Below are 23,459 nucleotides of genomic sequence, written 5' to 3' on the forward strand. Positions count from 1 at the left end.
GACTTCCGCCTTCTCAGCCGACATTAACAACAAGGCTAGCCGAGCCGAGGAAGGGACGAGGGGGAGACGACGTTGTTCGAAGGGTGCAAAGGTACAACAAGAAAGCTATTTTAGTGGATAATCTTGCTTTATTTTGTCAAGGTTTAACTGTTGAACGTGTTGTCAGTGCGTAATGTAACGTAATGCTAAAGGCAGGCAAGCCGCAGCTAGGTTAGCATTAGCTAAAAAAAAACAAGAAAAAAAACAGCTGTATTATCCTGGCTTTAAGACAAGGGTCATATTAAAAATCAGTCTAAACAACAAGGTTTTTTTCTGTATGTTTCATGCTTTGAGCATTTTACATGTAAAATGCATGAATACAAACACTGTTCTTTGGTATTTGGTAAAGACAAATGGATGAAGATTGCTATTTGTGAGTTGTTTTGACAGTTTAAGTGATACAACATGGCAGGTGTCAGGAAGCCCCAACTCACCACCCCTCAGGGTCTGTTTCCGTCTTTTTGCCTAACTTATTCCAAGTTAACAAGAAATTACATTTTCCTTCGTTCGAATTATTAACATTTTATTCAGACTGTGGTAAATATTATTATGTAACATGTCATTACTGTTTTGTATTTTATTAGTCAGGGTCACCCTCATATGTATTCATAAACTTTAATAAAAGAAAAGGCTGAATTTACAGAAGTCACTCAAATAACTGGAGACTTAAAAAAGAACAATAACTAAAAATTTTCAAAAATATAATTTAGTAATATAAGACACTGTTTTTTCATTTAATTGAGTTGAAGAAAGGAGAAAAAAAACAACAACAAACAAATTGGTCCTGGACAAATTAGAGCACTTTTTTGTTGAACAGTGGGACAAAATACCTGTCAACAGGTGCCGAAATCTGACTGAGAGGAACAGAAAACACCTGACTGTAGCGGAAACATTAAAGGATTGTTCAACAAAATTTTAGTTTGAGTGATGTAATATGTAATAAATTATCTTATTTGTTTGCTTTTCTTTAAAAAAAAAATTCTATTGAACCAGAATTAGAAAATAATGTAATTATTTTCAAAAAAATAATTACAATAATTAATTAAAATAAAATTTTTATTTATTATTACTTTAATCAGTTTCGGCTTATGTTACAGGCAGCTGTTTTTTTCCCTTCTTTAATGAATGGGTATGAATAAATATGAGCACAACTGTATATAGAAAAACAGTGCCTGTCTTTGTTGCAGGTGATTGTTTTGAATATTGTTTCAGCTGCAAAATCTATTTTAAATGAAACATTAACAAACTGGAAGACAGGATGAAAGGTGCTTAAAGAATGTATACTAATAATAAATAAATAAGCAATCTTCTTTTCTGTTTGAACTTTCAGGCATGCCATGATACTTCAGTACCATGTTAAGGAAATAAGCAGTGCTATACAGTGCACAGAAATATAAATAAACATTAATATGATATATTCTCACTTCTCTTTTAATCAGAAATTAAAGACCTGCTACCTGAAGAATTCCTGCAATTTCCTGGATACAGCGATAGATATGAAGATGAAGCAGACATTTTAGAGGAGGAAGACCCATCCTTTACCCAGTGCAAGGACTGTTTCAGGTGTTTGGTGGAAGCCAAAATGGAGAATATTTAAAGCCAGTTAAAAACTGTCCTCAGGTTAGTCCTGAGTTGTGACACTACAGGTTCTTGAAACAGCTATATTATCAATGATATGAGCCATGGACTCTGGTGCAGTTGATAGTCCTGTAACTCTGGTCATAAAGGCCCCCAACCAAAAGTACGAAGACCACACCATTAACTGCTTCCTGAACTGGACCGTGGAGAGACTGAAGAGTCACATCTCTGCTGTTTACCCCAGCAAGCCGGTTCGTAGCTCTTTGCTTGTCTGCATGTTGTCCAGATGGAGTTAAGTATGTGTAGAATAGGGATCCTCATTTTATAATTCCACTTATCCCAAACCACAAAGTTTATAAATAAAGTCAAAGGGAATCTAAAACGCCAGCACAAAGTGTCACAGATGCACCGTTTTGTACATCATGCTGTTGTTGCTGTTTGTACAGTACTTGAAAACCAAGGCTGAAGTTGTAGAATACTGTTTTAAAAACAGCATATTTTGTCTGATTCTCTTAAATCTCCAATTTTAAACCACAGCACTACTTCTTCAAATTTCCCTGTCACATTGTTCAGTTAAGAGTTAAAGTAGTTTCTGATAAGTGCTTACTGTAATCAGGTCGCTGAAAATGAAAGTGAAAAAGCTATTTTTGGTGTTTATAAAAACTAATTGTTGCAGAAGGCTGTAAGCTAAATAGTGGTTAAATTTATAGAATTGTATTAGACATAAACAGCCTCTTAGGTGCAAATACTTTTCTTGTGTTGAAAATAATCTTAATACTCAAACACGTAGTACTCCATTGATGCAGACGCGTTCATAACCCCACTTAGAATAGCCAAATGCTTCCCATCTGTGTGTGATAATGGGGTTTATTATACAAAGTGATTTGCTCCTCCAGCTGAGGGCAGGTGGAAGCTTTAATCAAGCGCTCGATGAATGCGCTAAACTCTAATCAAATCTGGCATTTACAACTGATCCAAACCTGTCAACCATTTTACGAGAAAAAAAATATGGGTTTGATTTCACATGTTCCTCTCAGCAACAAGTTCTCTCATCTAGACATGAAATTGAGCTGAGCTTTTCACTCGGGAGCACCTCTGAGCTTTATGCAGGCTGAGAGGTAGCTGGCAGCCTTTCCTGAAAACACTTTTATGGACGTTTGGGTTTAATTTTAGCCGTGAGGCATGGCTTTGCCTTCAGGCTCTTTTGTCGCACTAGTTCCACCACGTCTCAAGAGGAGTTGCAGCATATTTAATCAAGTTTTTTTTTTTCCCCAGGTTATGTTTTATTGCAGTTAGCTTTGTATGAATAAGTACATGAAAGACATGTAAGCTGCTGCACAGAATCTTTATACTCATCTGTTTGTTGTATTGTTGATATGATGCTGTTTTCTGTTGTAGCTGTCCAAAGACCAGCAGCTGGTGTACTCAGGAAGGTTACTTCAAGATCACCTGCAGCTTGGAGATGTACTTAGAAAGGTAAGAATTCTGTAATTTTTTTTTTTTTTTTCTTTTCATCAGATAGATGCATAAATGGATATATCTGTTTGAAAAATCATGTCATAAAGTTTGTGGATGATTGCTTAGTATTAAATGATCTAAAACAGCACAAATAATGTACAAAGCAAGTAATAATTTACAGCCAAAACATATTCAGAGAATGTTCACAGAAAGAGAAGGAAATTATAATTTAAGGGGAAAGCTACAATTCAGTAAGCAAAAAGTAAGAACAATGAAAAGTATGTGCATATCAAGTTGTGGAGTGACTTTGTGGAACAAGCTGGATGATAAGTTAAAGCAAAGCATAATATAAGTATATTTAAAAATAGGTACAAACATTTTTTTTAAAAAAAGTACATGGAAGAGGGATAAAATAAGATAAAAATGATATAAGGAATATAATAAGTAGAGGGATATTTTTGCAATATTTTGTAGATACGGGTGTAAGTATTTGTACGTTATGTAGTATATCTGTATGGATGTGTTTATATGAATGGAGGTGTATGGAAATGTGTGTGTATGTGTAAATATATATAGTAAATTGAATAAGTATGTTGTGACGTGCAGCGACAGAAAATAAATCTTGATAAGTAGAAAGGGGTGGGAATACCAAATAAGTGTATACTTCTTCCCACTCCTTTTTCAAACTCCTTTTATTTCACAAATTTATTTGATTATCAAATTGATGAGGAATGATCATTATTATTGTTATGAGTATTAATATTAATATAATGATTTTTATTATTTTCTTCATTAGTATTTATATGTATGTATATATGTGTGTATGTACATATGTATGTATCGGTATGTACGTATGTTTTTTCTTTTCTTATATTCTTTCATTTGTTCAAAATAAACAAACTAACTAACTAATGGTTATATGATGCATTAATAGTAGCAAAACAGCCCAAAAAACTGCAATAAAAGGCATTAAGGTTGTTATAATAAACATGTTATTTGTAGTTAAGCTGCAGTACATTAGAATTAAACTTAAATGCATTTAGGTGCAGATGACATCATCTGCATACAGTGAAATCAAATACATTTAGTCTGCTGTTATACCTGCAGTTACAACCTGACTAAGGTAAGAGGTAGTTCTTTTGTAGAGATTTGTGTGTTTGTGATTAAACATTGTGTTTACCGTGTAAATCACTTAGCCATTCAGTCATTGCATATAAGTGTGTGTGTTGCATTAGTGGGAGAACTGAAACAGGCCGCCTGGGAAGCAGTTGCTGACACGGTGGGAGTTACCAAACAAAGGAACGGCATTGTGTTTGAATGCTGGACTTGTCCACACTAATCCTTCCTCTTTGTCTGTTTCTTGCTTTGTATCACCCATCTGTTACTATCCTGTCCTCCATTTTGACCTCCTGTTTTTTTTTATCTGTCCTCCCATTTTGCTGGCCTGTCTCCTGGCCTTGTCGACCTGCAGCAGGATGAATACCACATGATGCATCTAGTATGTGCCTCTCAGAGTCCCCCAGGCTCGCCCATGCCACGGAGCCCTTCCAGCTCTTCTGCTTCAGACTACAGCGTGAGTTGACATCAGCCTTTTTCATGTATTTCAGTTTGATGGTAGAGATTCCTATTCAGCTCACTTATATTCAGCAGACAACAGGTAACCTATGTAGCATTTAATACATATTCTCATCTTAGGATGTCTTTTGGTTCAGTCTGAAAAGGTTTTTAGAAACTATCCAGCTCAACCACTTTTTTTGTGTGTGTGTTTCCCTCCAATACCTGCCACTCACTCGCTATTTCTGATGAAAGTACCTGGTCAAACCTGCTCTACCTGATCTAATTATTGGCTGCCACTGATGTTGATATGTTAATACAGAGTTCAGACAACGTCGGCTTCCCATCCCCTGCCACCACACCAAATCAGGACAGTCTGCCAGTCTCTTCCCCCTCGTCTGTTCCCGGAGGCTGTGACGGGTTGAGGCATCGGGCTGGCTTCTCCTCTTACAATCCTTCGGGTGCTTCGGGTGTCCATCAGTGGTAAGCAAGTTTCTGTTTTGTGTCCAAAGTTGAAACCACCACGCCAAAGAACAAAAAATAAATAAAAATTGGGGTGGTGTGACCTTTTGACTAGCAAGCATGCCTTATATAGTGAGAAGAAGCCGGAATAACTGGAGAAAACCCATGCGGGAACACATGCTAGCTCTACACATGCTAGCTCCACACACAAAAAGGTCACAATTTAAACCCCCTCTTTAGCGAGGCTTTGAACCAGTGACTTTCTTGCTGTAAGGCTGCAGCACTAACCACCGCACCACTGTGGAGCTTCTTCTTTAAAACCGTTGTTGTCATTAAAACAATCAGTGTTGGGGGTGATGATAGCTGTGTCCCAATTCAGGGTCATAGTGTAGGTTCGTTGGCTCATATGTCACAGTAGTGGGCCAAGTATTGTCCCAGTTCAAACTAGGACTGGGCAGTTAATCAGATTTTAATCTAAATTACGATCTGGGTTTTCAGCGATCATAAAAACAAAAGGGTACGATTATTTATCTCTTTGCAGTTTCCTCTCCTGCTGTCTTCAGTTGCTAATCGAGCGTCTCTGGCGTTGCAGCGCTGTGCTGTAAACTCCTCCCACAGCCGCTTTGCTTTCATTCAGACACTGTTGCCAACTTGGCGACTTTCTCGCTAAATCTGGCGACTTTTATTGTCAAAAGCGACAAATCTAGCGACTTTTACTGGAGTTATTAGAGACTTTTCTGGTGTTTTAGGGACCGACTTGAAGGCACATATTGTTCTGCAGTTACTGTAAGGAAGGAGCAGTGGGAGCCTCTCCCGTCCTAAAGCACTCCCAGGCGGCCAGTCTCAGTCGGCTCCGGCTGCAGGTCAATGTAGAATAACTGCAGTAGGTTGTGGAAGTTCACCTAAACATAGTTTATACCGTTGTCAGTGAAAACTGGCTGCATTATTTTTGTATAAACACACACGTAGTTAGGCGAGTTAAATCACTGTAATATCCCTGTGTTACGGGTTGTTACCATAGCAATGCGTTAATCAGCTGATTCAGATCAGCTGTCTTTTAACAGGTGAATGAGAGAAATGCGCTGCAGCCTGACAGCGGTTGTTTGGCATAAAACGTACATTGAGGCCAACATAAAATAGTTCCTATACTTCAGCATATTTAGCAAGTGTTGTGAAAAAGAAATACAAAGTTGTTATAAAATGTTTACTGTGTGGGATCGCAATATTAGCAGATTAAACAACTCAGAACCGTGCATTAGACGGTTATAATGCACGATGCGGAGTCGAGAACATCACGACTGGCAGCGTTGTTTAAAAATACTGGATAAATGTGTTAATTAATCGAGATCTCAATTTCAGTCAAAATAATCGTGATTATATTTGCCATAATCAAGCAGCCCTGGTTCGAAGGCTTCTTCAGATCCACCCTACAAACCCGCCTTTGTTTGGCCTGTAGCGAAAGCTACAAGCGATAAATCATTCGCTGCCTCTCTCATCCGCCAATTCAATTTGGACATGATGGCAAGGAATGAGCAGCAGTCAAGTGCCGTGGAGTACGTTTGTAGATGCGTACATACACTTATATGTGTGTGTATTTGAAATTCAGCTCAACACAGAGGAACTTTTAGTTGACTTTAGGATTCTTCAAGCATCCAGCATGCCTTTCATCCCGATTCGAATCTGATTTTTTGGGGTGCCGATTCAATTTAAATTGCGATCTCACGATTCCTCGATATTGCTAATTTTTGTAGACTAAAAACAAAATAATTTTACGAAACTTTTTTTGCTCGTCATTTTTCTTGCTTTCAATGAGGAAAAAACAACACAGTAGCCAGACCATCATTCTGCTGCTTTAATGCCCAAGGAGACAAGTAAAAAGATCAAAAGTTGGAAAAAAAATCTATTTTTTTTAACAAAAAAATTGATTTTAAAATTGTAAAGGAAAAAATAAAGATAAATATACAGTCAAATCCCACACAAATATGCAAGCACACCACGACTCTTTGTCATCATGACTACCTTATCTGGTTCAGAGCAAACAGAATAATGTGTGCATCCTTTTCAGTCGGGTGATGGTACAATGCTACAGTACACACGTCTTTACAAATTAGAGGAAAAGTCTTTTAATCAGAAACACCTGAAGAACAAGAGGCGTGCAAACCCCGTCACGTGTGGGGAAAACATCGGAGAGATGACTTGTGGATGTTTTTGTGTAGTCAGGTACATGAGGATCATTCCTATGTTGCCTGTCAGCTAGTACTCACCAGTGTTCCAGTCTAGATACGTTGGCTGTTCTTGTGATTAGTCATATGAGGAAAGTCACAAGTTGTTTCAGGTTGTCTTCATTCATCTTAATGGTTTTCCAGAAAGAGCAAACAGTTTTTAGCATTGACTACATTGGACTACTTAGCCAAGAATGACAACGTCAATCAAAAAATGTGTTTGTCTGTCGCTTCATCCTGCTAATGCATTTTATCGTAAACATGTCCTTCCACAGGCCTGATGCTGCCCAGGTCCCTCTCCAAGGTGGTCTTTCTGCCAACATACCCCCCCATCCTTTGTACATGCCCATGCAGATGCTGTGGTGGCAGCAGATGTATGCACACCACTACTACATGCAATAGTAAGTGAAGGATATGTCTGGTGATGGTCAGATCTCATCACTACTACCTCATTATTACAGCTAATCCAAGTCATGACATTCCCACATGGATTTACTAAAGTTTCCTCTCCTCCCTCATCTCTATTCCATTTTATAGTCAAGCAGCTGTAGCAGCCTCTCAGCCTCCCACCACGTCTCCTCCTTCCTCCCCTTCTTCCTCCTCACCCCATCAGCCCGCCCAGCCAAACGAAGCTGCTCCACCACCACCGCTGGGCCACAACGCGGCCCACAACGCCTTACCAGAGAACCAGCCGGCCAACCCCATCCAGATGAACGCCCAAGGCGGGCCGGTGTTGAACGACGATGAGCTGAACCGAGATTGGCTGGACTGGTTGTACACAGTGTCTCGTGCAGGCGTCTTGCTCAGCATCGTCTACTTCTACTCCTCTTTTAGCCGCTTCGTCATGGTGGTTGGTGCCATGTTGCTCGTCTACCTGTGAGTTTCCAGAAACAAAAAAGCGTACCGGTGTTCACAGCAGTGTTTTGAATTTATCTTTAGAAATAAATGTTCCAAAGATAAAATTGAGGATCAATTTTCTTTTTATAAAATACCAGTTCTGAAATGTAAGTAAATGTAATTTTTACCACGATCACCAGTTATTTACCATAAAAATAGTAAATCATGGTAAATCCAAAGCAAATAGTTCTCATCCAGTTCAAACAGTGTTTCTGTTTTCAGGCATCAGGCAGCTTGGTTTCCCTTCAGGCCTGAGCAGCAGAACTTTAGAGAGGGAGAAAGAGCTGGTGCTCCTCAGGATGAAGATGGGAGACACCAGGACATACAGGAAATGGTGGGTTGGCTTTTCATCATCACTTGTCCAAGTTGATGCTTTTACAGATAAACAGCGGCTGAACCCGATGGATGAGATTGTAAACTGGCCAATAAGCTAAATGGAGTCCAATCTGGACATTGCATCAGTCTGTGTCAAACGTTTCTCCGCAAAATGTTTCTGTATACTTGAGATGTGACTTCTTCAGCCTTTCTCGTCTATCTTGAGATGAGAAAAGTTAGAGCAGTGACTGCGACTCCTCACTATGACCTCGTCATTTGCCAGCATTCTTCATCTGTGCTGAGCGACAGCACAGGTGAAAATGTCGACTGTGACACCCCAAGTATAGATAAGTTATTGTAGGTTTTTCTTAAACAAAACAAACATAAACTAGTAATAAAGATCATAAACATTATGCTGTAGCAGATATTTTATGACTCCTGTCTCAGATTCCAGGTAATTTTGGATTTCTTCTATTATATTCAGAATAATATAGTTTGGTAATTTCTTCCTTCACACGTACTCTATATACAGTAAATCTATAGTCTGGTGCAGTAACAAGCACAGAAATGATGGATCTGAAAACCTCTAACCCTATCCGTGTCTGCCTGCTGATGCCTCAGGAACGTCTGATGGATGAAGGAATGGAGGATGAAGACAGCGGTGAAGAAGGTGGTGGAGGACCAGAGGACAATGCCCCTGCTCCAGCTGCAGCTATCCCAGAGCCGAGCTTCCTCACCACCACGTGGTCCTTCGTCAGCACCTTCTTCACCTCGCTCATCCCTGAGGGACAGCCACACCCGGCCAACTAGAATGACACCCTGCCTTTAATGTAACGCCCCCTGCCAGCAGGCATCACACTAGAGTTTCCAAGTTTCATCCTGACTTACCAGAATAGCCAGTTTTAAATCCACTGAACCCGGATCAGAACAGCCAATCAGAAACTGATTTCATACCTGCTGCCCACAAAGGAGGGGTAATCATAGACGCAGAGTGTCACTGCAGAGAGTACGAGAATAAATGAACTGAGACAAAGAGATGTCATGTTGTTTTAATGGTGTAATTGCTTCTGTGGTTATGGTTTTATTTTTCTTTCATCAGTAGTGAAATATGGTGACGGTAAGGGGCATCTGGGGGACCGTCTTCCACTTTGAGCAGTGATGAGATCATGGTTTTAACGTTTTGTTTTAATAAGTAACGTGACTCGGTTACATAAAAGAAAATCTCCCTGTAATGAGCGGGAGTTGCGTGTCTTTAAGAAACCATGACAAAAACACAAACTCAAAGACATTTTCATGTGTGCGCACGGTGTGCATACGGACTTTGCTGCTCCTGAAGCACTTTGTTTTCCCACTCTGTGTATCTGAACATATCTATTTACACATGTAAGTATATGCATCTAATTCCTGAATATATGCTTTTTAAATAAAAGAAAAAATGCAGCACTTTACCTTTTTGACTGTGGTTTACTGTCTGTCTCTGATGTCCTGCAGGTGGCAGCTTCTACATAGAGTTGCTGTTGTCAGACTTTAGCAGGCAGAATTGATTTAACATCTGTTCTTATTTTAAATAACTGCATGAATGTTTTATTTTTTATCCAATTTTTTAAATTAAAAATGACCAATTACAGTTCTTCCTTCATGCAATAAAGTTTTCAATAATCAGAATGTCAGTAGTTGTAAAGCACCGCAAATGACTAAATTATCAATAACACAGGAAAAAGTACAATAATCTAATAAAAATGTGATTCTTAGAAAAAGAACTTGAGATGCTCATCGATACTTTAAAACCACCCAGAAGCCAATGAAGCAACAGAACTACAGAGAAAAGAGAAACATTTAGATGAAAATATGACTATTTATGCTGGTGTTGCCATGTGGTCTGTGTCACACATCATGTGTGTGAAGCAATTTTCCTGCATCACGTTCTTAAGCTGGTTGGCTTCTTCTTTTATTTACCTTTTTCTTTAAATGGATGGAAACCCAGAAAAACTTCTTATTTTTTCTATGCTGGCAATATCAGACTATTTAAATATAAATGAGCATTTGTGTATATTTATTAGAATTTTGTCTGTTTAACCAGAAGATAAGTCCCACAAAAATGGGACTGGATTAATTTTATTTACTTTTCAGGGGAAAAACCTCTTGTTGGGTAGGCTGAAGAAGAGATAATATCAAGTCTGTGTCATTTTTCCACCAATAAGAAACTTGTAACCAGGAGATTGTTGTGAGGACCTTTTGAAGATCATATTTTAATAGCTGTCGAGTCTCTGTGGTAAATTTTGCTTCCATTAAACACTCATAGAAACTAATGTCTAAGCTTCAATTGGAGTGTAAATAAAATAAAAAAGGAATAAATGAAAACCAGATGAAAAAAAATGTTTTGACATAGTTTAAATGAGTGAGCATAACCTTTAAATCATGCAGGAGCTCCTTTGGCTAATTTTCAGTTTTGATTGGTTTTGCCTGGAGATTTGGAGCTCACATTCACAATTAGGCTTTAAAATCTATTGTCATTGTTAGATCAAAATACTTATTGGAACTTGTGTATAACGTCATTGTTCACTACTCATTAGGTCCGGGACTGTATAGTTAGTCAAGCTTTTGGGAGAGTTGTCTAAATGTAAAGTGAGATTTTATGGTTATAAATAGCCCCAAAATATCTAACAATCCATTTTTTGTTTTATTTATTTATTTATTTATTCATTTTTTATATAGTTACAATTAAACAGAATAATGATTCTGAATTTTAATGTGCAACATAAATAGTTGGGTTGTGCACAAATAATGTGCTAAATGTCATTTTCTTTTGAAGAGAGCAAAACATTATGCAAAATCATGTAATAGCGCAACATAGGTTTGGAAGCAGAGGTGTAGAAAGTAGAAGTCCTGTCCAGCAGCTCTTTCCAACCAGACACTAAACCACAGCCGTCACCTTATCGTGATGGAGGGGTTTGTGCGTCCCGAAGATCCTAGCAGCTATGTTGTCGGGGGCTTTATGCCCCTGGTAGGGTCACCCATGGCAAACAGGTGTTTAGGGGAGGGACCAGACCAAGCGTGGCTCATCGGCCCCTATGATGACGACAAACCTGGGCAGAAATGTTCCCTTGCCCGGACGCGGATTACTGGGACCCCCCTCTGGAGCCAGGCCTGGAGGTGGAATACGAGAGCGAGCGTGTGGTAGCCGGGCCTTCGCCCATGGGGCCTGGTCGGGCTCAGCCCGAAAGGGTTACATGGGCCCCACCTCCCGTGGGCTCAACATCTGCGGGAGGAGCCGTAGGGGTCGGGTGCAGTGTGAGCTGGGCGGCAGCAAGGGGCGGGGACCCTGGCGGTCCGATCCCCGGCTGCAGAAGCTGGCTCTAGGGACGTGGAATGTCACCTCTCTGGTGGGGAAGGAGCCTGAGCTTGTGCGCGAGGTTGAGCGGTTCTGGCTAGATATAGTTGGACTCACCTCGGCGCATGGCTTGGGCTCTGGAACCAGTACCCTCGAGAGGGGCTGGACTTTCTTCCACTCTGGAGTTGCTCATGGTGAGAGGCGCCGAGCAGGTGTGGGCATTCTCATCGGCCCCCAGCTTGGTGCCTGCACGTTGGGGTTTACCCCAGTGGATGAAAGGGTAGTTTCCCTCCGCCTTCGGGTGGGGGGACGGGTCCGGACTGTTGTCTGTGCTTATGCACCGAACAGCAGTTCAGAGTACCCACCCTTTCTGGAGTCCTTGGAGGGAGTGCTGGAGGGTGCTCCTTCTGGGGACTCCATAGTTCTGCTGGGGGACTTCAATGCTCACGTGGGCAATGACAGTGAGACCTGGAGGGGAGTGATTGGGAGGCATGGTCCCCCCCCTCTGAACCAAAATGGTGTTTTGTTATTGGACTTATGTGCTCGTCATGGATTGTCCATAACGAACACCATGTTCCAACGTAAGAGTGTCCATAAGTACACCTGGCATCAGGATTCCCTGGGCCGCAGTCCGATGATCGATTTTGTAGTCGTATCGTCGGACCTGCGGCCACATGCCTTGGACACTCGGGTGAAGAGGGGGGCGGAGCTGTCAACTGATCACCACCTGGTGGTGAGTTGGCTCAGATGGTGGGGGAGGAAGCCGGTCAGATCTGGCAGGCCCAAACGTGTTGTGAGGGTCTGCTGGGAACATCTGGCTGAGTCCCCTGTCAGAGCGAGCTTCAACTCCCACCTTCAGCAGTGCTTCGAACATGTCCCGAGTGAGGCGGGGCACATTGAGTCCGAATGGGCTGTGTTCCGTGCCTCTATTGCTGAGGCGGCTAGCTGGAGCTGTGGCTGTAAGGTCGTTGGTGCCTGTCGTGGCGGTAATCCCAGGACTCGTTGGTGGACACCAGCAGTGAGGGATGCTGTCAAGCTGAAGAAGGAGTCCTATCTGGCCTTCTTGGCCTTTGGGACTCTGGAGGCAGCTGATGGGTACCGACGGGCTAAGCGGCGGGCGGCTTCGGCTGTTGCCAAGGCAAAAACTCGGGCATGGGAGGAGTTTGGCGAGGCCATGGAGAAAGACTTTTGTACGGCTTCGAGGAGATTCTGGTCCACCATCCGGCGGCTCAGGAAGGGGAAGCAGTGCTCCATCGACACTGTGTACAGTGGAGATGGGGAGCTGCTGACCTCAACTCGGGACGTTGTGGGTTGGTGGGGGGAGTACTTCGAAGACCTCCTCAATCCTACCAACACGTCTTCCGATGAGGAAGCAGAGCTGGTGGGACTCAGGGGTGGACTCTCCTATCTCTGGGGCTGAAGTCGCTGAGGTGGTCAAAAAGCTCCTTGGCGGCAAGACCCCGGGGGTGGATGAGTTCCTTAAGGCTCTGGATGCTGTGGGGCTGTCCTGGCTGACACGCCTCTGCAGCATCACGTGGACATCGGGGGCATGCTCCTGATGAGGCAGTGGATGTTCTCCTGAGGGATCTCCTCCCAGACCTGGCGTAAAGCATCCACCAACTCCTGGACAGTCTGTGGTGCAACTTGGTGTTGGTGGATGGAGCGAGACATGATGTCCCAGATGTGCTCAATTGGATTCAGGTCTGGGGAACGGGCGGGCCAGTCCATAACATCAATGCTTTCATGTTGCAGGAACTGCTGACACAGGAAAACAGGGCCAACCGCACCAGCATATGGTCCCACAAGGGGTCTGAGGATCTCATCTCGGTACCTAATGGCAGTCAGGCTACCTCTGGTGAGCACATGGAGGGCTGTGCAGCCCTCTAAAGAAATGCCACCCCACACCATTACTGACCCACTGCCAAACCAGTCATGCTTGAGGATGTTGCAGGCAGCAGAACGTTCTCCACGGCTTCTCCAGACTCTGTCACATCTGTCACATGTGCTCAGGGTGAACCTGCTTTCATCTGTGAAGAGCACAGGGCGCCAGTGGTGAATTTGCCAATCTTGGTGTTCTCTGGCAAACGCCAAACATCCTGCACGGTGTTGGGCTGTAAGCACAACCCCACCTGTGGACATTGGGCCCTCATACCACCCTCATGGAGTCTGTTTCTGACTGTTTGAGCAGACACATGCACATTTGTGGCCTGCTGGAGCTCATTTTGCAGGGCTCTGGCAGTGTTCCTCCTGTTTCTCCTTGCACAAAGAAGGAGGTAGCAGTCTTGCTGCTGGGTTGTTGCCCTTCCACGGCCTCCTCCACGTCTCCTGATGTACTGGCCTGTCTCCTGGTGGCACCTCCATGCTCTGGACACTACGCTGACAGACACAGCGAACCTTCTTGCCACAGCTTGCATTGATGTGCCATCCTGGATGAGCTGCACTACCTGAGCCACTTGTGTGGGTTGTAGACTCTGTCTCATGCTACCGCTAGAGTGAAAGCACCGCCAGCATTCAAAAGTGACCAAAACATCGGAACTGAGAAGTGGTCTGTGGTCACCACCTGCAGAACCACTCCTTTATAGGGTGTGTCTTGCCAATTGCCTATAATTTCCACCTGTTGTCTATCCCATTTGCACTACAGCATGTGGAATTAATTGCTTCCTAAGCGGACAGTTCCATTTCATAAAAGTGTGGTTGATTTGGAGTTACATTGTGTTGTTTAAGTGTTCCCTTTGATTTTTTGAGCAGTACATACACACACACATATATATATATATATATATATATATACATATGTATATATATATATATATATATATACATATATATATATATATATATATATATATATATATATATATATATATATATATATATATACCTGAAATATAGTGAACTCCTCAGCATGCAAACCCCACCAAGCAGTCAGTACAGATAAGTGAACAAATGACTGAGGCAAAGTGGCAGCATGTCATTTTGGCATTGTGGCATTAACAGAAAATCAAGTCAGTTATGTTCTTACTGTCAGTTTTTAACTTTATAAGCACTTAAAATGACAATAAAGGCAATTCAGATTTATTTTATACAAACTTTCTAAGACCTGTCCCCTCATCCAAATCATCTGTTGTGTATTTGCAGTGTTTTACTTTGTGCACTTTGTCAGATAAGTGGATTTTTCTCAAATGGAAAGAAGCTAAATCTCAAAAATACATGAACATATTTTGGTAAACTTGCAAGTCAGCCTGTAAACAGACTGTAACTTTCTACAAATGTTTTGTGCATGACTCATGTGATGACTTTAAGAGATGTCTCTGCCATCAGAAAGCCCTTGAGATTCACAAAGAGCCTCAGCGAAAGTTGGAGTTTCGTCTCTGCTGGATGTTTAAGTCAAAGTTGCGCAGGCTGACGTTGCACTGACACCATCCTCACAGATAGAGAGGTAAGCGAGAAAGCGACTCAGACAGCGATGCACTTCAGAGTCCTCCAAAACCCTCTAATCAAATGACCATGGATTTTTGTGTAGTTGGTCGTAGAAGGCCCAATTAATTATGCATGACAGCAGCTTGACGGCCATTTGATTTCGTTACATGCACCCCTTCTGAGCCACCGATCCAATCAGGTTAGAATCCCTCCCTCCTTTACCTCCATACAGCTTGGGGGTGAGGGTTGGACTCCCTTATCAGAGGGAGAGATTTCTCTAAGAGGGTGTTTGGGGGCCGTGTAGGACATTTCATCATCATAATAAGTCCTTGTTATGCAGCCAGCCCGTTCCTGTTTCCCTGCTATCAGGCCTTGTTGTCTTTGGAGAGGCAGCAGTTGAGCTGGACACCTGCCACGGTGCAGAGGGGAGACGGACTGAGTTTATTAGGTGAATGGAGAAAAGCTGGGGAGGAGAGATGAAGGGTGACACCTGTGCAGATGGGATGGTGATACACTGCAGGACAAGCCCTCAGTAAAATAAAACAAAAAAACAAGGTGTCTGTCCATTGCAGTCTGGTTGTTGCTGGAGATGCATTACTGTAACTGCACCTTTTTGCTGAAGAAATGTTTGGAATAATTTAGAAAGGGTTTTATTTAGTTTCTATAATTTGTCACAACTGCCTTTTTTAAGAGCTAAAAATATGAACGCGTGATAATTTGGTGTGACGCATGGGACTCTGTATGTAATTGTACTGCAGACTGTTGGGTCAGCTTACATCAGCTTGGCCTTTTGTTAAAAACTAGGTAAAATCAGTGCGAAAATGCAAATTTACATAAACTACATTTATTTATTTTATCTGACAGGGACAAGTATGCTCCATGAATGATGGCATATACTGCAGCATTTTAGCCAAGGCTAATTTTCAATGCCCGTCCCTAGTTGGGTTTTCACACAATAAGAAAGTATACACAGTTTACATTGCATTGCCAAATTAAAGTTACACGTGTGCCTTTATATATTCATACAAAATACAAATACGTATATATATGTAAAATTAAGTAAAACAATTCAAGGCTGTTGATAAAAATCCGAAATAGGAGCATTGTCAATACATTCAATCAATGGTTTTACACTGAACTAAAACAATTGTTTGAAAAGCATCAAAGCAACTACTGCCATTTCAGCAACCTGAAGAACCTCTGCTGACAAATCAAGATTTAAGCCTCATACTTCACAATATTATTTTCTTTTTTGCAGTTACCATAACTTATTGTCATATGGAGGTATTGAAGTTTTGTATATGTTCTGTAAAATGCATCATTAAAAGAAGAAATATATACAAGCATGAGGTTTAATCTTTACACCAAGTGTAACGCTGTGACAATCAACACAGAAAAATGAAAAGTGTAATTAATTTTAGCTCCAAGTGTCTCCAGTTCTCCTCACAGCATGAATGCAGACAGAAAAACCAGCATTCACGCTGTGTGGAGCCTGCAAGGCAAAACCTGGGAGGAGAAAAGCTGCCTTTGCTGCCCATTAAGCTACAAGAACTACTGGGACAACCAAAACTGAACAGTTAAAAGGTAATATTGGGCTAAAATAATTGAAAGAGATTAGTGTCCTTCAGTATTTATTTTAACCCTAAAAATCTATGTTTTGTTATAAACTTTGTCAAACATCAAAGATAATCTTATTTTATGGGTTTAACTGGATTACCTTGGCTGTGTTTGACACTGAAAGTAAAACTTGTCTGTCAGAGTAACCCTGCTACTCAGATCTGTCAGAAGCACTGGGAACAGCAGGTATGTGACCCCAGTTATGACCGTATCCACAAGAACAGGGCTGTTTTGCATGTGATCATAGTTAAAAATAGTCTTTTCATTTGATAGAACTGTAGCAAAGCATCAAAAGTCACCTGAGGATAGTTACATTTCTTTTATCTAGGTAGATTTCTGACTTAGATGAAGATTTGGTAGCCAAGAAGCAGTGCTGTCAACTGTCTAACAGATAATAAATAAATTACAAAATATTTTTTTCTCTTCCTCCATCTCTTCTCCATTAAATTTGACAGTTTAAAGCCAAACAAAAAATCCAACAGGGCAACAATAAGAACGTTTTGTATAAGATGCGGCTTCCTTTAGATCCGTGTCTCTCGACCCACCCTGCGTGTCGGAGGACACTTTAACACACCTGAATTAAATGAGTGTCTCGTTAGTTGACTGACAAAGAACTTTAGGAGAAGTTTCATCAATGTGAATCAGGTGTGTTGGAGTAGGAACACAGCTAATACACACAGGACTTTGGTACTTCAGGACCAGGGTGGAGAAACACTGCTTTGGAGCATTTAGTAGGTTGCCAGTGATGTAAAACGCAGATTTTAATGGTGGTGGAAAATGGCTTGTTTCATTTGTGGACACGCTAAGTCAGTGTGTTCATACGTTCTGACTCTCTTTTCTGGATATTTTCGATCAGAGTTCTTCAAGCGTTCCCGTCTGTACACTTCCAAATGGTTGATCTCAAATGCCTTCCAGGCTTTGACAGACTGTGTTTGCCTACCACGCACCCTGGTCATGGAATAATCTCTTTAAAAAAAAAAACTCTTAAATGAATTATTTTAAGAGTATTATGAATGCAGGAAGGAGGGAATGTCATTGCTTCTAAAATTACACAGCATGACCAGCTGTTTTTTGTTGTATGTGTTTTATATAGTTAATTTTCTATTGGTTGGTCATGTCTATGTCTAGATTTCTAACTTTAGTGAGAACTGGTTCAACAAATGTGTAATAAAGTTTGTCCAATTCAGTTTTATTTGTTTCCCTGCTCGCTTTCTCCTGCCTCAAATTACTGGGTCATAAACAAGCTTGTGAAGATAAGAAGTTGAGCTACTTTTCATTAGATGAGTGAGTAGGGAAATATCTAGAAGCTGCTAGGTAAAGCCTGTTTTAAATGCTTTCCTGTACCAACACACCTGATTTGATTGTCAGAGTCATTGTGTGGCTTCTGATGAGCCTCATGAGGTGCTGATGGGCTTACATTCAAATCAGGTCTGCTGGAGCATGTGAAACTTGTAAGTCAGGTAACAACATTTTACATTTCTTCGTGGAAAGCAGATAAATGTCAGTGAAACTGCAAATCAGTCATTTCCTTCTGTTTTTACCCACAGAGGCTCTAAAAATGGACTTCCCTGCTCCTCAACAGAACAGACATATTTAGGATGTTTAACCAGGTCGACTGATAGAGCAGCAGCTTTAAAGGGACTTAATCAGGTGACAGTTTACTGCTTCTAGTTAGGAAACGTTTTAGGATTAAAGATGAATGCTGTAGTAAAGCCATGTTTGTATTTGGAGCTCATTTTTCATTTCCTGTGTTTTGTTTTTTGGTTATTTTGCTAATTAATTCCCACCCGTTCCAAAACATATTCCACTATAAAAGCAGGCTCATCTAGAATCTCAACATTTCACTTCCAGGGCTATTTATGTTACAACCTTAAGGCCAAGTTTAGAAATAAAAGGTTTATCAGACAAAAATTGCGACTATATTTGAATTTGGGATGTCGTTCATAGGAAAGCATGAACAAGAGGAGTAACGGAGAGCAGGAAACCAACGCTGTTTTGTGGGTGTGGTCACTTAGGACAACTGCAGTGGAAATAAATCATCGTGCAGACTTACGGAATTCAAGGTGGGTGAATGCAAAGGCACATATTCAGACCAACCTATATTTAAATTCAATCACAACTAGTCACATGAAAAAAAAAAAAAACCTACATAATATCAAGTAAAACAGAATATTCCATAGTAGTGGTAACTAGCTAACTAATGAGCAGAATTAAGGATTTGGAGTCATTTACTGACGCAGAGATGCTTGTGTGCAGTTTAGTAAAAATGCTGGATGTTTTAAGCTTAAAGAGGACCATAAGGAACAAGATTGAAAACCTGGTTTAGCTTTAGTCTCTTCCTGTTGGCTTGTTAAATTTAGGCCAGTAAACCTAATTTCAATTTTAAAACATGTAAAACTTATTATTCTCATGTTTTTACATGTGGGTTTGGTCATAGATGATTATTTGGCGGCAGGAGGAGGTGAATGGAAGCACTGGAGTAGCAGGATACCACTGCAACCATGGCTGTATTATCCAATGGACATTAAGGGCCCAGGGGCCCATGTAGGGCCCATGTTGGGCAAACACCAGCAGTTTGGACGTGAAACAAAATGTACATAAAAGCCAGATAATTACACCACAGTGTCTAGTGTATTGCTATTGGTACCATTTGGCTGAGAGATGTTAGAAATGTCGTTTCACAGTGTATCATTCACAATTTTTACAATATTGTGGTGGGAAAGGGGGCCCCTGGAACACTCTGGGCCCAGGGGCCTGTGAACTTTTAATCCGGCCCTGACTGCAACCTTTCTGCACTGGGGGCTTTGTAAACCCACAGCCAGATGTGGCAATTCCTGGTCCAGAAAGTGAAAGTCCTGTCTGGCAGCTGTTCCAACCAGTCACCAAACCAGCTGACTTTAATGAGCAGAGTTTATTTGCCAGGTAAACGAGCCTGTTAGTGAAAACACCTGGTCTAAATGTACAGGTAGATCCAAAAACATGGCAGGACTTTTACTTTCTGGACCAGGATTAGTCACCTCTTCCCACACCTACATGTTACAGTGTGATCAGGCAACAATAAAGAACAGAGAACAAACCCGAACGATGAAGAGAAGCTAACATATCGGATTGTTCTTCGTTTTTACGAGGCTGCCCTCAGCTGGTAGCAGCTACAGCAGGTACATGATGGGTTTGAACAGGGGCCTTTCTGTGTGGCGTTTGCATGTCATTAAAGACACTATGGCTGCCTCCCAACATCCAAAGACATACGCACTAAATTAACTGGTGACTCTAATTCCTCCTGTGTAGTGAGTGTAAGCGGGTCTGGTTGTTTGTTTCTCTGTGATGGACTGTGATTGGTGGACTCTGCCTTTCACCTGCTAACTGCTGAGAAAGGCTCCAACTTCCCTACAAACCTGAATCAGGCAAAGCCAGGGCTGCTAAATGTGGTCCTACAAGGCCAGCAGTCCTGCAGGTTTTCAGTGTCTGTCTGCCCCAACACACCTAAGTAGTCTATTTGAATCAGGTGAGTTGGAGCAGGGAAAGATGTAGACTTGGTAGAACCAAACCCTGGTCTGAGCAGTACAGATGATTTATGGATATTTAATATTAAATTGAACTTTACTTTGCTCCAGTACCATTCACTTTGTTGTTTTTCAATGTATGCATTTATTTATTTTTTTATTGTAAATAATTGAAGACTTTAAAAGGTAATGACCACATACCTTTCCAGAGGAAGCATATTTGGATAACACGCCCAAAGCAGCACAGAAACCTAAGTAGGCGACTCATATCGAGGTGCTTTATTACTTGTTATCTGAGTTTTAAGTGATCTCCTGAATGTATCAGTCAAATATTTAAAAAGAAGTCTTGCAGCTGCTGCAGAAGTCTGTGTTTGGTCTCAGAATCGTTCAGACAAATCCTCCGTTTTTGTTTTTACTTTAAGTGTTTTCTCGCAGGAAATGAGTTTGGACTCCGTCAGAAAGTCCTGTCCTCTCCATTTGTCCTCAAACAACTTTGCTTTCTTTGTACATTTTAACTTAAATGATTTTCCATTGTTTGCCAACTGGTTTCACATTTCACCACAAACTCTTCTGTGTGTTTGTGTCCTTTGTCCAGCCCGCAGCATTCTGCGGCCTCTTTGTTAAAAGCACTTTATCGCTAAATTTGACTTGGCATATCTTGTCAGGAGAGATTGCAGCTGATGAGACTCCTGACCTGCAGATAAAACATCCATTAAATGGCTTGTCTGGGACTATTCTGTACTCTCAACCTATTAGCATATTGTTAGCCATTCCCAAGATGGTTCAGCAGTGAATACACTGCATCCAACCACCACGCCATAAAGAAGCCACCTCTCACTCTGCTGCTGCGCTAAATGTCGTCTCTGACATTGTAATGCTCACCGGCTGTCCTCCATCAGACGATTCAAATGACCGCTAAAAGCCTGATGGAGGGGGGGCAAAATGCAGAATTGATGGAAATGACATTAGATTCAGCTCATGCTCCTCACTGTGTAAATTATGCCCCAAAATGGACTCTCTGGCCCAACTGTTAGCTCCAATTTGTTGGGCCATACCTCATGGTGGCTTGTCTTGTCCTTCCCTTCTCCCTTTAATCCAATCAGAGCCACGCTGGATGTTATTTATTTGTTTATTTATTTATTTTCAAAGGATGTAACCGATTCTTATCGGGACAAAAGTAGTGCCTTCTTCCTGGTGAAACGGTGACTAACGTCCAGCCATCGATCCGTCAGTTCGTCTGCGGTGGCGGCTGATGGCTTTGGTGATAGAAGACTGTGTATGTTTATATGTGTGAGGGGGTTTACCAAAGTCAATAATGCACATAACGAGTGTGTTTTTTCAGACTTTTTTTTTCTTCTTTGCTTTATATTGTGTTTATCTTATCTTGAGTAAGAAATGGCCGTTTTGCCCCATTTAGACATCTAACCTCACTATGTTTCAGTCCTATTGGAAGGCTGGTCGTGTTCACATTTTTCTGTAAAAGTACCAAGACAAAATGATGATGGTAAAATAATTGTTATGATTTTTAATTTTTTTATTATTATTTGATTATTATTTAATGTAAACCAGCAAATTATTTATTAAGAGCATATTTTAAGAAGATAATTCATGTCAGTACTTTAAAGGCGAAGCCACAACAACAAACAAAAAAAAACGAATATTCTCACACATTTCAGATGGTTATTTTTAGTTTTTCTTTTTTTTTTTTTTTTAATTAGCTGTCTTTTAATGTAAAGCAGAGGCAACCAAGCCAGATTTCGAGTTTTTTGTTTTATTTTTTTTATCAGAAAAATAATTTTAAGCTTGATTTAGATTATCTTGACCTACTAGGTAACTCAAACTGACCTCCTGTTTGTGTTTGTGTCACCAGACAAAAGCTGTGAAACAATGGAACTGACTTATTTAATGCTTTTCCTGTCATATAGACCTCTCAAAGCACTTTTACTCCACATGTGACTCTCACCCAGTCACACATATATTCAACCAGGACTTACATGTACATACTGTTTGCTTTCATTTAATGCTTTAAGACCATGATGTTTGAGGAGGTGAGGTGGAGTTCAATGACTTGCTCAAAGATTCTTTGGCATTTCATGTAGGAAGCCTAGAATTGATCCTCTGATCATCTAGTTTTACCTCTGAGCAACTCATCCTCATAGAAATTCCCAAAAAAGAAAAAAAAAAAAAGGAACAATATACAAAGAACAGATCCCATTATAAACTATCCTCTTAGATTCTCTGCTGAATGTTTTGCAACTTTTTATTGCATTTGCATCACTGAAGTTCATCCTGGAGATGAAGGAACTTCAGGTTCATTAATAGGAAGCTGTTGTGTACATCTTTTATCTTAATATCTAATTAGAAAGGGACATGTGGTCTGATTTATGAAGACTATAGGTTTATGAACCTTAAATTATTTAGCAGCAGTATTTTTGTCCTTTTTTTAAATTATCCAAACAATTTTATTAAGTTAATTTTATTGGTAGCTTTGAGTTCATTTCAGTAAGCTGATGACTTCATTTTTGGTTTTGAAAAATGTTTGTGCTTGCAAATGTAAAGAAAAAGTTAAAAAAAAAAAAAAAAATTGTCCTTCATGTGGCGTGGTATGTAGTTTTATAATCTCAATGCTTTGCTGTTTAAAAACAAAACCTGGCACTTGCATTTTGAAATAGTTTAAAGTATATAATTTTAGGTACATGCTGTGCAATTTAGTCTGAATCTGGTCTTTATAACACTCTGGTTGCACCAGGATTTGTCACTCTGGCTTGTAGAACTCCTGATGGCTCATTTTTAATCCATATTGCAGCCAAAATGTAATAGATTCATCTTGACACACTGATTGCAGTCTGACTTCCAGTTTCTGTGTGTAATTTCTGATTTATTGCCACTATGAGGTGGAGATGTGCCGATTGTCCACGAGGTGGTGCTGTAGGATGTGCTGACACAGTTAAGTTTGAAGTGACTTTAAAATATACAAAATACCGTTTTTGTTTCTGCATATAAATAAAAGCATTTGCACATTGAAAGGTTAGTGATTGAAAAGGTCTGCAGCACTGCCTATAG

General features: G+C 40.8%; 1 protein-coding gene across 1 annotated transcript; it reads left to right on the plus strand.

The window, feature by feature from the left end:
- Nucleotides 1-9,973, plus strand: herpud2 (HERPUD family member 2). Its single transcript, XM_079240435.1, has 9 exons — nucleotides 1-91; nucleotides 1,479-1,868; nucleotides 3,016-3,093; nucleotides 4,547-4,648; nucleotides 4,952-5,112; nucleotides 7,589-7,714; nucleotides 7,851-8,189; nucleotides 8,433-8,544; nucleotides 9,147-9,973. Exons 2-9 carry the CDS (start codon nucleotides 1,722-1,724, stop codon nucleotides 9,333-9,335), a joined length of 1,254 nt encoding a protein of 417 aa, XP_079096561.1. The 5' UTR covers nucleotides 1-91; nucleotides 1,479-1,721; the 3' UTR covers nucleotides 9,336-9,973.
- The last annotated feature ends 13,486 nt before the right edge of the window (nucleotides 9,974-23,459 follow it).

Source organism: Telmatherina bonti (assembly GCF_933228915.1).
Source record: "Telmatherina bonti genome assembly, chromosome: 5".
Lineage (NCBI taxonomy): Eukaryota > Metazoa > Chordata > Actinopteri > Atheriniformes > Telmatherinidae > Telmatherina > Telmatherina bonti.

Coding starts and splice junctions, on each gene's coding strand:
- herpud2 (XM_079240435.1), top strand. CDS start 1,722: ATGGACTCTGGTGCAGTTGATAGTCCTGTAACTCTGGTCATAAAGGCC. Junction 3,094..4,546: donor TTGGAGATGTACTTAGAAAG/GTAAGAATTCTG, acceptor GTCGACCTGCAG/CAGGATGAATACCACATGAT. Junction 4,649..4,951: donor CTTCTGCTTCAGACTACAGC/GTGAGTTGACAT, acceptor ATGTTAATACAG/AGTTCAGACAACGTCGGCTT.